Source organism: Solanum tuberosum, unplaced genomic scaffold (genome assembly GCF_000226075.1).
Source record: "Solanum tuberosum cultivar DM 1-3 516 R44 unplaced genomic scaffold, SolTub_3.0 scf00225, whole genome shotgun sequence".
Taxonomy (NCBI): domain Eukaryota; kingdom Viridiplantae; phylum Streptophyta; class Magnoliopsida; order Solanales; family Solanaceae; genus Solanum; species Solanum tuberosum.
The window spans coordinates 266,880-280,922 of NW_006239149.1; the positions used below are offsets into that span (position 1 = coordinate 266,880).

General features: G+C 34.3%; 2 protein-coding genes across 2 annotated transcripts in view; both read right to left on the minus strand.

The window, feature by feature from the left end:
- The window catches only part of LOC102580779 (acetyltransferase At1g77540), an 8,580-nt gene extending 6,284 nt beyond the window's left edge, over positions 1 to 2,296 (minus strand). The window contains exons 1-2 of the mRNA XM_006356552.2: positions 1,984 to 2,296; positions 1,153 to 1,520 (exon numbers count right to left, since the gene is read on the minus strand). Of these exons, the coding sequence (XP_006356614.1) occupies positions 1,183 to 1,497 (315 nt within the window). The 5' untranslated portion in view covers positions 1,498 to 1,520; positions 1,984 to 2,296 and the 3' untranslated portion in view covers positions 1,153 to 1,182. The remainder of the gene's footprint in view (positions 1 to 1,152; positions 1,521 to 1,983) is intronic.
- Positions 2,297 to 2,962: 666 nt separating this feature from the next.
- Positions 2,963 to 10,941, minus strand: LOC102581122 (polyadenylate-binding protein-interacting protein 6). The gene is made up of 3 exons (XM_006356553.2): positions 10,777 to 10,941; positions 5,044 to 5,468; positions 2,963 to 3,516 (listed from the first exon to the last, which is right to left on the minus strand). The coding sequence occupies exons 2-3, from the start codon at positions 5,443 to 5,445 to the stop codon at positions 3,346 to 3,348; spliced, it is 573 nt and encodes a 190-aa protein (XP_006356615.1). The 5' UTR covers positions 5,446 to 5,468; positions 10,777 to 10,941; the 3' UTR covers positions 2,963 to 3,345.
- Between the last annotated feature and the right edge of the window lie 3,102 nt (positions 10,942 to 14,043).

The following is a 14,043-nucleotide window of genomic DNA, read 5'->3' on the forward strand; positions in this document are numbered from 1 at the left end:
AATGCAATGGGTTCTAATGCATGCATTAACATTATTAAAGACACAATTGCCCTCAAAAACTTTTTTTACATCCTTTCCACTATGTTTGTGGAGGGCAGTGTTCAGGGAAGCGTGAAGCGGAAAAAAGCGATAAGGCCCCGCTTCATGCTTTAAGCGATGAAGCGCTCACATACTCATTCTAGTCTGTGAAGCGTAGAAGGCTCGCATCGCTTCGCTTCATCGCTTTAAGCGATGAAGCGCTCGCTTTCCTGAACACTGGTGGAGGGTATTTTTGTAAACAAATATTTTTTCTAAAAAAATTATGTAATGCATAATATTTTTAGTACACCAAATCAAACATTGCATAAAAAAATCTCATCATAACTAATGCAAGCATAACTAATACAAGCATTACGAATACACTATATTTTGTATTATTCTTATATACTCTACCAAACAACCCCTTAGTGTGGCATTAGTTGTAGAATATTATGAATAATATATTTTGTAGGATTTACATCAAGTGTAGAATAATTTACTTCCTTCCGTCTCTTATTCTCTTGTGTATAAATACAAATGTAATCTTATGTATTTGGATCAATGAATCGAGACTCATTCTTCAGTTTCACACTTCAAACACGCTGCACTTTTACCAATTGTGATAATGAGAGTTTCTAATTTTGCTTACTAAAATATCGTAAGAAAGAAAAATGATCTATGGAAGCTCATATATATGAGTCCATCCCAATAAACTTTGTATGTGACTGTGGGAAAGCCTTTATATTGCATCAGTTCTACTTGGCTGCACTCTGTTTTTGATTTTTATGATGTAGTGTCCGTGCCATTTTAAACGCACCTAATTCACACTTCACTTGTGTGGCTAACCGTCCGAGGCAACTATATATGTACTATGGTGTATGTTCTTGAACATATTTGGATCACAATGATACGACCAAGTAATCCTAGAGATGAAGCCTTGTAGTGAGCTGGTGTCAGTGGAAAGTGGAGAGAACTACATAGCAATCAGTTCCTTGTTAAATATTTTGGATTCTTTTTCATGCGAAACAGATCTAATTTCTAGGAAAGATGTCACATATAACAAATAGCAATACACTCTCAACTGTACATATACGAGAAAAAAAACAGAATCCAAAGTGAATTTGCTTGCCTAACCTTCCAAGGAGTAGATTGGCATATGCTGCTTCAAATGTGAGATTTGAGGTCTTGTTTGTGCACAATGGAATTCCAAGATGGATTGCGCGGAAGGAATGTGTCGGAGACGTAAGAGCAGGAGGGAATGACGGAAAGGGAATGTGATTGAGCGTGTGAAAAGGCAGCAATACAGAGATGAGAAGCCAGCCCTAATCCACGCTTGGTACGAGGGACATAGGTGTGGAGAATGTCCATCACTCTGCCTCCATCTCTCAGCTCATACTCCAAATAGGCTTCCTTGTCCTCTGTTTCGAACCTCCCTACTCTCTCGCTCCATACTATCTTTGGCGCCTCACTAGCCATCATCTCACTTGCCCCTGTTGTCTAATCTGCAAACGAGATGACCCTTCTAGTTCTTAGTACTAACTCAAAAATACAATTGAGGGACAAAAATTTCAACCTCAAGGAAGTAGGTAGAGACTGTATTAGCTCCCGTTTGACGAAGTTGAAACCTGAAGTTGAAGTTGTGTTTGGACATGAATTTTATTTTTTTTAAATTGAACTTTTGTGAGTAAAAAGTGAAATTTCTCTAGTTTTGGAATACAAAATCTACCCCAAACAAATATTTGAAGACAAGTTTTCAAAATTTAAAATCTATGGTCAAACAAGTAAGTGTCTTTAAAATCTGAGTTATTGTCAGTATGTCCAAACTTGATCTACCTACCCCAGATGAGAAAATCTGAAAAGCAATAAACCCAATTCCCATAAAACTGGTATTGAAAACCCATAATCTTCAACAGAAAAAAAAAAGATTAAAGATTGAGAATATTGGTCAAACGATAGAATACTTACCTAAAATCAGCAAAAACACCGCAAGCTGAGCTGCCCGTTCGAATTGGGAGGCTAAGCTTTATCTTGTTTAGAGAATGGAAGAAGACCAATATAAATCCACTTTGCCCGATCCTCAAGCGCCTTTCGCTTTGTCAATGGGTTGCTTCTACTACTTCAATTTTCATACTAATTTTGAGCATTGAATTTTTAAATTTTTTAAAAATAAAATTTACATATTTCAAAAACATATTTTATAGATGTATCAAAAAATTACAAGGTCCATAAAATCGAGGAAATCATTTTTCTTCTCTAATGGCTTTCTATTAAACAATTCCGTGGATCAAATGATTTAAAATTTTCAAATGATAAAACAATCAACATATTAATATAACAAGCAAATAAGATAATAATTTTTAATATCTTTTTAGCACTTTTTGCGCATCACACGGGTATAATAATATATTTTTTACTGTTTTAATATATTTATGCTCATCATTCAATTTTGAAAACATATTTACTCTTAAATTGTTTGTTTTGATTTTCCTATGTGAATATTTATCTTTCCCGATTTAGGTCTGATCACAATTAAATCCGGTCCAATTTATAAAACAAGCTCATCCCAAAAAAATTTCAACCAGTCTCATCTTTTAAGAAAATGGCCTCAGTTGTGTCTTGCCAAGTTGCTACGGGCAACACAGATGAACCCTGTTGTTTGGTTGGAAACAAGTTATCCAATGATTAATCATCTCAAGATAAGATGATCCTACATTCTATCCCAAAATTATTATAGTGTTCTCCAATCAACTTCACTCTACTTACATGATTGAAAGATTCAAATTGCCACCACATACCAACGAACATGAGTAAAAGGGCAATTTCATAGATTTGCAGTTGGTACCTACGATCCCTTGTCAATTGTTGACGCTGGCAACATATACCTGCAATCAGACATTGTTGCAGGATTGCACCATCAACTCATCGCATATTCCAAAGAAGATAATCAAAAAACAAGGAAGTCTTTACTCATCAAAATCTGACAATTGTCCACCAAAGGTATCAACAGTTTGAACATATCTATGTATGTCGATAGAGATTTCATTTGCACAAGAAATAAACATCTCTATGACAGGAAACCATTCTTCTCCTGTATTGCAGATATTTAGTCTGTCAAGTAAAAAAATTTGTTCACTAGTTTATCTAGTGAAGAGCGAGCTTGAATTCACTGCTGAAAGACACAAGTATAAGGAGCCAACCTATACAATGATAGGGACAGATGATGTATGTATTGTATCTATGGAGAATTTCAACCAAAAAAAAACATCCTTTAGTAACCACACCTTCCATATCTACACAACCATAACAAAAACTTCAGCACTACCATCTTTAACTGCCTGGACGTGAGTCTGATAAACCAGATGACGAAGCAACTGTAGCAGTTTCGCCTATCACTGTCTTCAATTTCTGAGATGAATTATCGCCTGAGAACCCGGAGTCTGACACATCACCAATGTCAAGGCTGTCTGGAAGCTTTTCAAAATCATCACCAGAGTAGAGCTTCAAAAAGAAAAGAGAAGCATCTCCATCAGATCCAGAGAGTTAAAGCAGAGCAAAAATCAATTATATTTTGGCACGATGAAATATTCAATATATGGAAATTAAGGGGGCGCAACCTTGAAAATGGCACCTTTTCCACCTACACTGCCTTACATAATAAATAATTTACAAATTCAGAATTGCTTTAAAGAAATAAGACCATGGCTTGCCACTAAACTAGCGTTATTTTCCTTCAGAGCAGCACTAAGAGAACAGGAAAGATATGGTCCTTCTTGCATTAACACCCCACAGTTTAATAGATGTGTCAAAAATACAGCTAAAAGAGCACATACTACCCTAACTATCGGATATCAGGCAATGAAAACCACAAAGTTAAGTTACCTTCTCTCAAAAAAACAAAACACAAACTAACTTGTGTCATTGGCATGTTCACATTTTACATGCTTCACTCTTTTGCCTCCAAATAGGAAAAAAAAAGAAAACCAAACAAAAGAAAGAGTGCCAGGGGAGTAGGGTGATATGGTAAAGGGTGCACTTATTGGCACCGACTTCGCAATAATCCCTACTAATGTCTTCTTCTTTTTTTTATTTTGGGGGAGTGGGGGGGGAGGACTGGTAATATGGTAAAGGGTGCACCTTATACCTTATTGGCACCGACTTTGCAACAGGTAGGGATTCCCAAGGCCCTACTAATATTTAAGACAATAAACTCGCCACATAAGCTTAAACTATAAGATAAAACAATATATAAAATCCCATACTTTCTTTGGCCAGTAATAGTTCCTATTAAGAAATTAGACCTTGGGCCTAACTGAACTCAAAAGCTAGCTCATGAGATGAGATTGCCCAAAGACCGAATAAGGAGACAAAAACCCATTCTCTGAACCAATAACGGATACTTTAACATCCCCTACTTCCCAGGATTGGACAGCTAGATCGTGGACAACATAATATGGGGACCAACATTGGGTAAAAATACAGAATGAGGATAAGTCTAGCTCTAATATCATGCTATGCAAATGGATCTTGAGCAAACTCAACTCCAAAAGCTAGCTTATGATATGAGAACTATCCAAGACCCCATAAGGAGAAAACAACCTATACCCTAAGCCAGTGTGGTACACTTTAACGTACCAAAGGAGCTATTTTCCCTCTTTCCACAATGAGATGTCGTGAGAAAAACAACTTCAGTACTATTAGCAGCAATTTCCATCCATATATAAATCATGGGGCCTACTATGTGATGAAGCAAAATCAGCATGTTAAGGGAGGAGAGTTGGACGAAGATAATTTACAATAACATTAGTTATTTTCAACAACACAAAGCTTCTCCAAGTCTCTCAAATTATGTTCCACTTTTTAAAGGCAGCGCAATTTTGATGCTGAATATTGTTAATAATTTTATTGGCAAGATGCAGCAGTTATGATGAAGACATGCAGAACTCTGAGTGTGGTAGATAGATCAAGGTATGCATTCATAGTGAAACTAATTTAGGATGAGAATAAACTTCAAAACAGAAAATTCACCTCAAGCTGATTCAGCATGTCAACTGCAGCATCAAGGTCACAACTGTTTGCTAAATAGACCTCAGAAAGTGATTCATCTGACATTCCAGGAAAAGTCATCTGAAGATAAGCCAAATCCATGAAAGATTCCTCACCCAGAAATTCTTTACCCATAGATCCTACTGGACTATGTGATGGCGAGCCATAAGTTGAGAAGTCCTTCAGTTTATACTGGTCAGCAATTTGGGGAGTCTGCTGCTGATTTCGCACAGCTGTCACACCAGGTGCCAACCAAACAGCCTCACTTCCACTCTTGAACTCTTTTGGAGATCTAGCTTCTTTGTTTCCATCAAGTGCCCCTCTTTTCGAGATAGGCACATATGATTCTGCATAGGGGTTCAAAGTTGATGTTCCTGTCTTCATTGGTGCTGTGCATATAGAGTTCACTGTTGCGAAACAGTAAGAACAGTCAACAATAGTAAGAGTTACAGATGTCCCATACATATTGTGCAGATTAGCTATTAACTTTTTATTAGACATCAAAATTAACTCAGACATTCATAATTTTTTTACTTGTTTTACTCTACTAGCAGAGCAAAACTCCCTTCACGACTTCCTCCAAACCTTAACACGATATCCAGATAAAAATTAAACAAGATCCAAGAGACATGCAATTAAAAGAAAAACATCATCTCTGCCTCTTCGCCTCTTCACTGTTTTAACCGCATAACAGAAATATGTCTGTTGGTCAGTGAAAAATGCTACAAACCCATGGAGTTATGGTTACACTTCACTTGGAATATCTGCAACACTCTACTTCACGGAGGATCTCTTTAAGAGAATACTTCAGAAATCTTTTGTTGTTTTATTTCTAAGAATTTGAATACACTTTCTGTAAAAATAATACACGGGCCTTTAATAATCAGACAGACTAGTGGCCATCAACATTATTCCTTATTCCTAGCTCAAGCCAAAGTTATAAACGCAAAATCTTCAAACAAGTCCAAGAACTTCACCCAGTATCCCCTATCCACCTTTCAGACCCAAATACAGGGGGAAAAAACTCAAGCATATAAGAATACCAAAAATTTAAGACAGCAGCATCCAATGTGGAGTAAATGGCCAAAAACATCCCTCAATTATATCCAACTTTTAAGCTACATCCTTGCTCTATCATAATAAACAAAAAGCATCCCTAAACTATCCAAAAACTTACAAGTTACGTCCCTCCGTTAGTTTTATGTTAAGAAATAACAGCTTTAACCAGAAGCACATGACTATCCCACAAATCCAACACTTTTGTCCCCTTCTCATACGGTATGCCATTCGGACTCTTAATGCAAAAAAGATTCAGCAAATCTTAATATGAAATCAATACATTGTTGTTCAGTTTAGAAACAAAACATTAATACAATAACATTCTAACCAAAAAATGATAAGGATATCCATATGTTTGTTATTTTCAACATGTAAATAATTGCTTTATTAGTAAACTTTTAAATTGTTTTACGAATTCCAAGTGAGTAGCTATCAATAATTATATATAAAGGTCTTCAAGTTATAAAGGTAAAAGACGAATTATGTATCTCATTTATACACGATGTAAACTATTAACTATAAAAATCTTCACAATATAAGAGTAAGACTACGTACAACACCACCCTTCTCATACCCACTTATAGAATTACGTTATTGTTATTAAAAAACAAATTATGTATCTCATTTACACACGATATTACATTTACTTTAACTAAACATTAAAGTTGGAATAATATAATTTACCAAAAAAAATGTTGGAATAATATAGATGAGAAAAGCTATATAAAGATATTCCTATTTTAAAAAGAAGAAACTATTTTTCATGTTATTCTGCACATTTCTTAAATTAATCTCACCAAATATCTATTCCTTGTAGCCATATACATTAGTGCTATTGGAAAGGCAGGTATGGCCTATGCCTGGAGTATTTATCTTCCACTTTTTCCTGCCTATATTTTTCCAAATGATGAAAATGAAAGAAACGTCAATAGCTAGTCAACTTATGTTTTCACTCCTTGCTGAAGAAGCTAGGGAGAGGGGACAAAACGGTAGATTTGTAGGGACAAGTCACGTGCATGGCATATTTTCTGTTTGAAGCTGTTAGTGTTTGACAGAAAACTGAGGGATGTAACTTGTAACTTCTAGGATAGTTCAAGGATGTTATTTATTCATTGTTATAATATAAGGATGTAGTTTAAGTTTGGGTTATAATTAAGGGATGTTTTGGCCATTTACTCTCCAATGTGCAATTGTTGACTAGTTATTACTTATCTTATCAAAAAAATCTGCAAAAAGTTGACTAGTTATACAAAGGATAGCCTGGACACAGCAAGTTGAACCAACTAGGTGAAAGTCATATTAAATAGGAGGTAAATAACAAAATCATTTCATTCAATTATCCTAGGGGAGGATACTATTCTGATAAGGAATTAGAGGCATAATAAGGGGCATAGGTCCTCCAAGGTGGTGGGGGTGGGGTGGGTATTACTTGTTTGATTGTTTCCAAGAAAATAAGTGTTATTACTGAATCCTTGTAATGGGGATTACAGTTGTAGAGCCATATTAACAATTGATACTTCAGGAAGATATAGGAACTATATAGGAAGATACATAGACTCGTTCACCATCTCAATCATTATTTAAGTTTGAAAATTCATGTCTCATCGTGTAAAGTTTAAAGGTGACAGAATTAAAATGAGTGCAGAGTTAAGAAATGCAAAAGAAGAAAACTGCAATCTTATGCCGTAATAGACATAGTCCAGGTTAGGAAGTAGATACTTCAAAGAGATTTTACCAGCACAGCTACTAAAGCTGATGATGGTCATCACGCAACCATTTATTGGCAGAACTCAAAAAAGAAAAAATGAAAATAAAACTTATTTATCTGTTTATTTTGGGAAATTTGTAGCCTATCCAAGTTTTTCAGATGCTTTTGTGGAGTTCGCTCAGCAAACTTAACTGTACTTTCTCTAGACAAAAGCACTTACAAGTATTTAATTCTTAGATAACAACAACATACCTAGTGTAATCTCACAAGTGGGGTTTGGGGAGGGTAGTGTGTACGCAGCCTTACCCCTACCTTGTGAAGGTAGAAAGATTGTTACCATATTTTTGATTAGGTAAGCAGTTACAAGTATTTCTTTGGGTTCTACTCACCAAAGAAAGAAAATCAGGCTAATTCAGATGATTAAAAACCACTTGGAGTAGGAGAAACATAGGATCCTATTTTAGGGTGGCATTTGTTTTGTTTTCTTTTTGGTCTCTCTTTTTTTGTTTCAGGGGGTGGGTTCTTTTGTTGGGGTGTAACTTGTGCATTATAGCTTCTTAAATTATGATGTACCTAAATCAACAAGGTTATCAATTACACCAACTATCTCGATGAGAAGCAATGAATGTGCAATCCATCTAAATCTGAAAAAAGCAGTAACTCCATAATTCCACATTGGAAAACTTGAGCAATAAATGACCGGTGCATCCAATTCAGAAAAAGAACTTATACATTCTCACTGAAAAGCTTCGCCGATAAATAATGCATCTAGTTCAGAGGAAAACACTTAATCTGAAAAGAAAATGGATCAAATAATAAAAATACAACACAGAATTAGTCCCTGCACGCAGAAACTTTGTCATGTTCAGAAGTTTGCACATAACCTAAAATTCACAGACAGAATTTTGGTCAAAACTATGTTCCTTATTTCCCCACCCCCCAAAAAAGGCACACTATATGTTGGCAATCACACGTGTAAGCAGCAAGTCCACCTCAAACAGCTTCAAGAGATAGCTATTGGCCAAGAGAGATAATATTAGTTTTTCATGTGCTAAACCAATAAACTATTAGACAGACTGTAGCGAATTACTTACATTTCTTATAGACTGAGAAAACAACAACAAGATACCCAGTGTAATCCCACGAGTGGAGTATGGGGAGGGTGGAGTGTACATAGACCTTACCCCTACTTTGGGAGGTAGAGAGGTTGTTTCCAATACACCCTCGGCTCAAGAAAAAACATATCAAAGCAAATATTATAGAAAACATGACAGAGCAAAGCATGATGAAAAGGAAAAAAGGAACAACTACAATAAAAGAGTGTGATAATTGAAGCACAAGAGACAATAGAAAGCCACAAAAATCGAAGAACAAGAAACTACAGACAAAGTACTACTACAACTACTAGTATGGAAGGATAAGGGGGACAATGCTAAACTACCAACTAACCTTCTACCTTAATTTGTGTCCTCCACAATCTCTTATCTAAAGTCATGTCCTCAGTAACGTGTAACTACATCATGTCTTATCTAATAACCTCTCCTCAATATTTCTTCAGCCTACATCTACCTCTCTTGAAACCATCCACATCCAACCACTCACAAGTCCACACTAGAGCGTGCATCCATACATCTCCTTTCACATGCCCGAACCATCTCAATCTCGCTTCCCGCATATTGTGTATGCCCTCCATCGAGACCACTCTGACCGTGTCCTGAGTATCTTCATTTCTAATCCTATCTCTCCTAATATGCTCACACATCTACTGCAGCATCCTGATTTCCACAACTTTCATCTTCTAAACATGAGAATTCTTAATTGGCCAACACTCCACCGCATACAACATAGTAGTTGGTCTAACCACCACTTTGCAGACTAAGAAAACCGTAGAAGAAAAAAACAAATTCTAAAGTAAATGGTTGGCAAGTTAGATGTCAATCTCTAACATGAAAAGGTCACATATGTATCTTCCTTGACGTAGTTGGCATCAACCATTGTCTATTGTTCCTCAAAATATCACCAACACATAACTTCCTCAATGTTTCCAAAAAAACAGTTATGTGCCTAGCTACGGAGAAACCTAGAGAAGAGGTTCAACTTCAATTAGTATTCATACAAGGAAAGAGCTTGAAGATGTCATACAAGTTCATCCCTATCACCAATACACAACTTTCTTTAAGTTTGCCCAAAAATACTATACAATTCTCCTAGCTAATAATGGACCGACAAAGATGCTCTGATTTGGATTTGTAAGCAAAGACTTGAACCAAGAGGATGTCGTGACTTTTGAAATAACAAAATTGCTCAAAGAACTTTGTATCATAGACATCCATTCAAACCAACATAAGGAATAGATCCCATGTACCATCCGCACAACACAACCAACACAGGCAAATCAGCAATAAAACAACATTTTGTCCAGAAAACATCACACGGTAACAACCAACAGGAAATATTCAACAAAAGCAGTGCTTAGATGGTAAACACCATCCACCTCCAACCCTAACGTTGTAGTCTGAGTCACCACAGGAGCACCTCCAACCCTAACGTTGTAGTCTGAGTCACCACAGGAGCGAAAAAAGATGGGAGCTCCTAGGAAGGGTAAAAAAAATATTACTAGAAAATTTTCACGGCCTAACTTTGCCAAACCTTCAGACAACCAGAAACAAACCAGCCAAAAACTCCAACCCTAGACATACTAAATACATATACACTGAAACAACTGCGAACACAAGATGATCATCCGCAACAACCAATGAACAGACACACACCACAAAATCTAATCAAATCATTCGAGAAAAAGCAGATAAACACAAATAAAACGATACGAAAAATCAACAAAACATGAAGCAATAATCAAAACAGAATTTTTACGCGAGTGTAGGCAAGCAAAGATGCTAGCGATCAATCAATGGATCGAAGAAAAGATAAAAGAGAAAGGGATTGACCTTCGGAATAGCGATCGAACAGCGAAATTCAAACCCTAAATTTCGCCGAGAAAACGAAGAAAGATCGATGAAAGATTACAAGGGAATCTCCTTCTCTCTGAGAAAATTTGAGAAAATAGAGAGAGAATGAGAAATAGGTCTACTGTTGTTCAATATATATATATGTGTTGAAGAATATGAGAGAGGGAAGAGACCGGTTATTTGGTCACTTAATACTCGGTCCCTCAGGTTTAGAGAAATAGTAATTTGGCCCTTAAAAAATAAATCTATCTTAGTAAATTAATGGAAATGGCATAGAATCAACCTCAACTTTCTCGAAAAGTCAAATGCACTCTCAAATTATTATAGCGATCTATTACATATTCATATAGTACTTAGAAGTGAATTTATTTCCATCCTAAAAGTTGATATGTCATAAGAATTGAAAGTAAGATTTTTTTTAAAAATGCGTAAAAGAATCACTTTTTAAAAAAATAAAAAAAGCATCAACTCATTTTCCATAGATAACCCTTCCAACTTTATTCTTTTTTTTTCTTCATGTCATTTGTTTTCTTTTCTTCTTCTTTTATCTAATCAAAATCACCTTTTTTTTCAATTTAGTAGCTGAGGTTGTTGTTGGTGATGATCGAAAAATGTGTGGTGATTGATAATGTGTTTGTGATAGTTTGCGGTGGTTCTAATTATGATGATGTAGGTTGTTGGTAGTAGAAATTGATCACAATGATGATAATGACTAATAGTAATGGTGGAGGTGGGGGCAGGGCGGTCATGGTGATGACCGAAGAATGTATGGTGGTAGTTGGCAGCGATGCTTGTTGTGATAGTAGATAGTTTGTTGGGTAGTGGAAATTGACGGTAGTGGTAGTAGTGATGGTGGAGGACGTGGTAGCAACTACAAAAATGGGAGTGGCGATGGCAATGATCATCCTAAATATTCGCCATTGCTAATGATATAATGTTATTGCTAATGATCATCCTAAATATTCAAATATTCTATCTGATTGCAGGGTTCTTCTTCACCAGCTGGGGAACCCCCATACTCCATAGCTATCGGGAAACTAACAGTGTAGCAGGCACGCTTGTGAAGGAGGGTGCCATTATGCAGTCAACTAATTCCAACTCTTTTTGAAAAGTTCCACCCTTGTTTGTTTTGAAGAAAGTTGAAGCAGATAAGGTTGGAACTCGTTTTGTTAGGCCTAAACGGCCAATATCTATGTTGTATAAGTGTAATAATACTAGTAACGCCCCTCCCCTAAACTGTAACAGCAGGCAAGCTGGTCTGCCTCTATCATGTAATGACGCATACTAGTTATTAATATATTATCTTGTTTATGAAAAAATATATATATATGTTCTTACTCTATAAGAAAATATGAAATTAGCTACAAAATTTATCGGTAATCACTACATAATTTGTCACTAAAAAAATCCTAGCAAACTAAATTTCCTTACATTTCGTCCCTAATTTGTAGCCAAATGTAGCATGAAATTTTTATTGTTTCGCTATGAAATTTTGTTTGTTGCTAATTCCTTATTTTCTAATATTAAATTAGTTGTTTTTTTAATCAAAAACACATTATGAGTAGTTTATTTTAATAGATTAATCTTATTAATTATATTTTGAAAATATAAATTTAACTATTAATAATTTATGTATTATATAATAGTAAAATATATTGAAAGAAAATAACAAATCTCTTATAATTTGTTTCTTAATAAACAAGTGTAAAGGAGTGTATAGCATGACACTTCTTTAGGTATGTCTGGGCATGAAGAAGTAATTTTCCTTCACGAGATTCAAATGAAAAATGAAAAATATATGGAGTTAATTAAAGTAGAGTAATTTACACACTTTAATAATTTAATATTAATCTTTATACAAATAAGTAATTAATGGTTCACTAAATACAAATGGAAATGGAAAATATACAAAGGAAATTAGAGTACAATTATTATGTTAACGTGTATACAATTATTTATTGAATTTACATTTTATCCTTCTATTGACATAGTTTCCAGAAGGAAGTATTATTAGTTACTTATTTTTTCCAACAAAATCCAAACTTGTTTATTCCATATCTTCAACAAAGTACCGGGTGTGTGTGAAGACCTTACCTCCGAGAGAACACTAAAAATACATAAACTTCTTAAGTTTGCATCAACCTTATGGCCAAATAAATATCGAAAATTGAGTGAGGATATGATTTTCTGGAATGAAATAATTTTATATATACATGTAAAATATTTTTTTTATTACCTTTATTACTTGTGAGTTGTGATTGATATGATGTGTTAAATAATAATGCACACCTTATCGTAAAAAAATGAGAACAAATTTCTATTGAACATTCACAAAACAATAATTAGGCTTATTAGCATGAGAATTTTTTTAATAAACTTTACGTCTCTTTATCTTCATCATATTCTTGATTTTATAAATCAAAGAGGTGAAATTAGAAGTTTAGTTTACTCTTGAAATTATTGCAATAATTGCTTAACCTTTAAATTATTTATTTGATTGTGCTAGATTTCAACAATCAATGATGTTTTAAAGATTTTGATTCCATATGATATATTTGGTTCACAAGTACTTTGATATTGTTTCCATTATCTCGAAAGGTTACTATTTTTATCAAATATTTATTTTAATGATTTTTTTATTTTAAATTTTTTAAAAGATCATCTAAATATCAATCTCATTAATTTGTATATATTTTTAGCTGTTGTTGCTTACTCAAGATTTGATGCACAATAAAATGAGATATTCTCAACAAAAAAGGACGTGTTCCCTTTCGTAACACAAAAACCAAGTGATTAAGGATAAATTTAGAAAAATAAAGTTAATTCCTTCTTAATTATGTTTTTTTAAAAACATTTATTTTGGACTAAAATAAAAAAAAGACCAAAAAATCACATAATAAGTGAGGAATAAAATTTAGGAAAATTGTAATAGCAAATTATTAATTCAAATTAAATGTTATAACCATAGTTTATTTTATTTGTTGTTCGTAGCAAACATCTCATTTTTTTTTCATCTGATTCAGTATACAATTAGCCATTTTCGGTATACAATTAGTCATTTTATACATTTCGGTATAAAATGTATAAAATACGTTTGTGTTTGTATAAAGCGAGAGAAAAGTGTATATACAAATACAAATACATATATTTTCATCCTATACACTTATAATTATACAAATACAGATCTTGTTATACAAATTACAATGTATAAATGAATTTATACAAAACTGAACAATTTGTATAAAA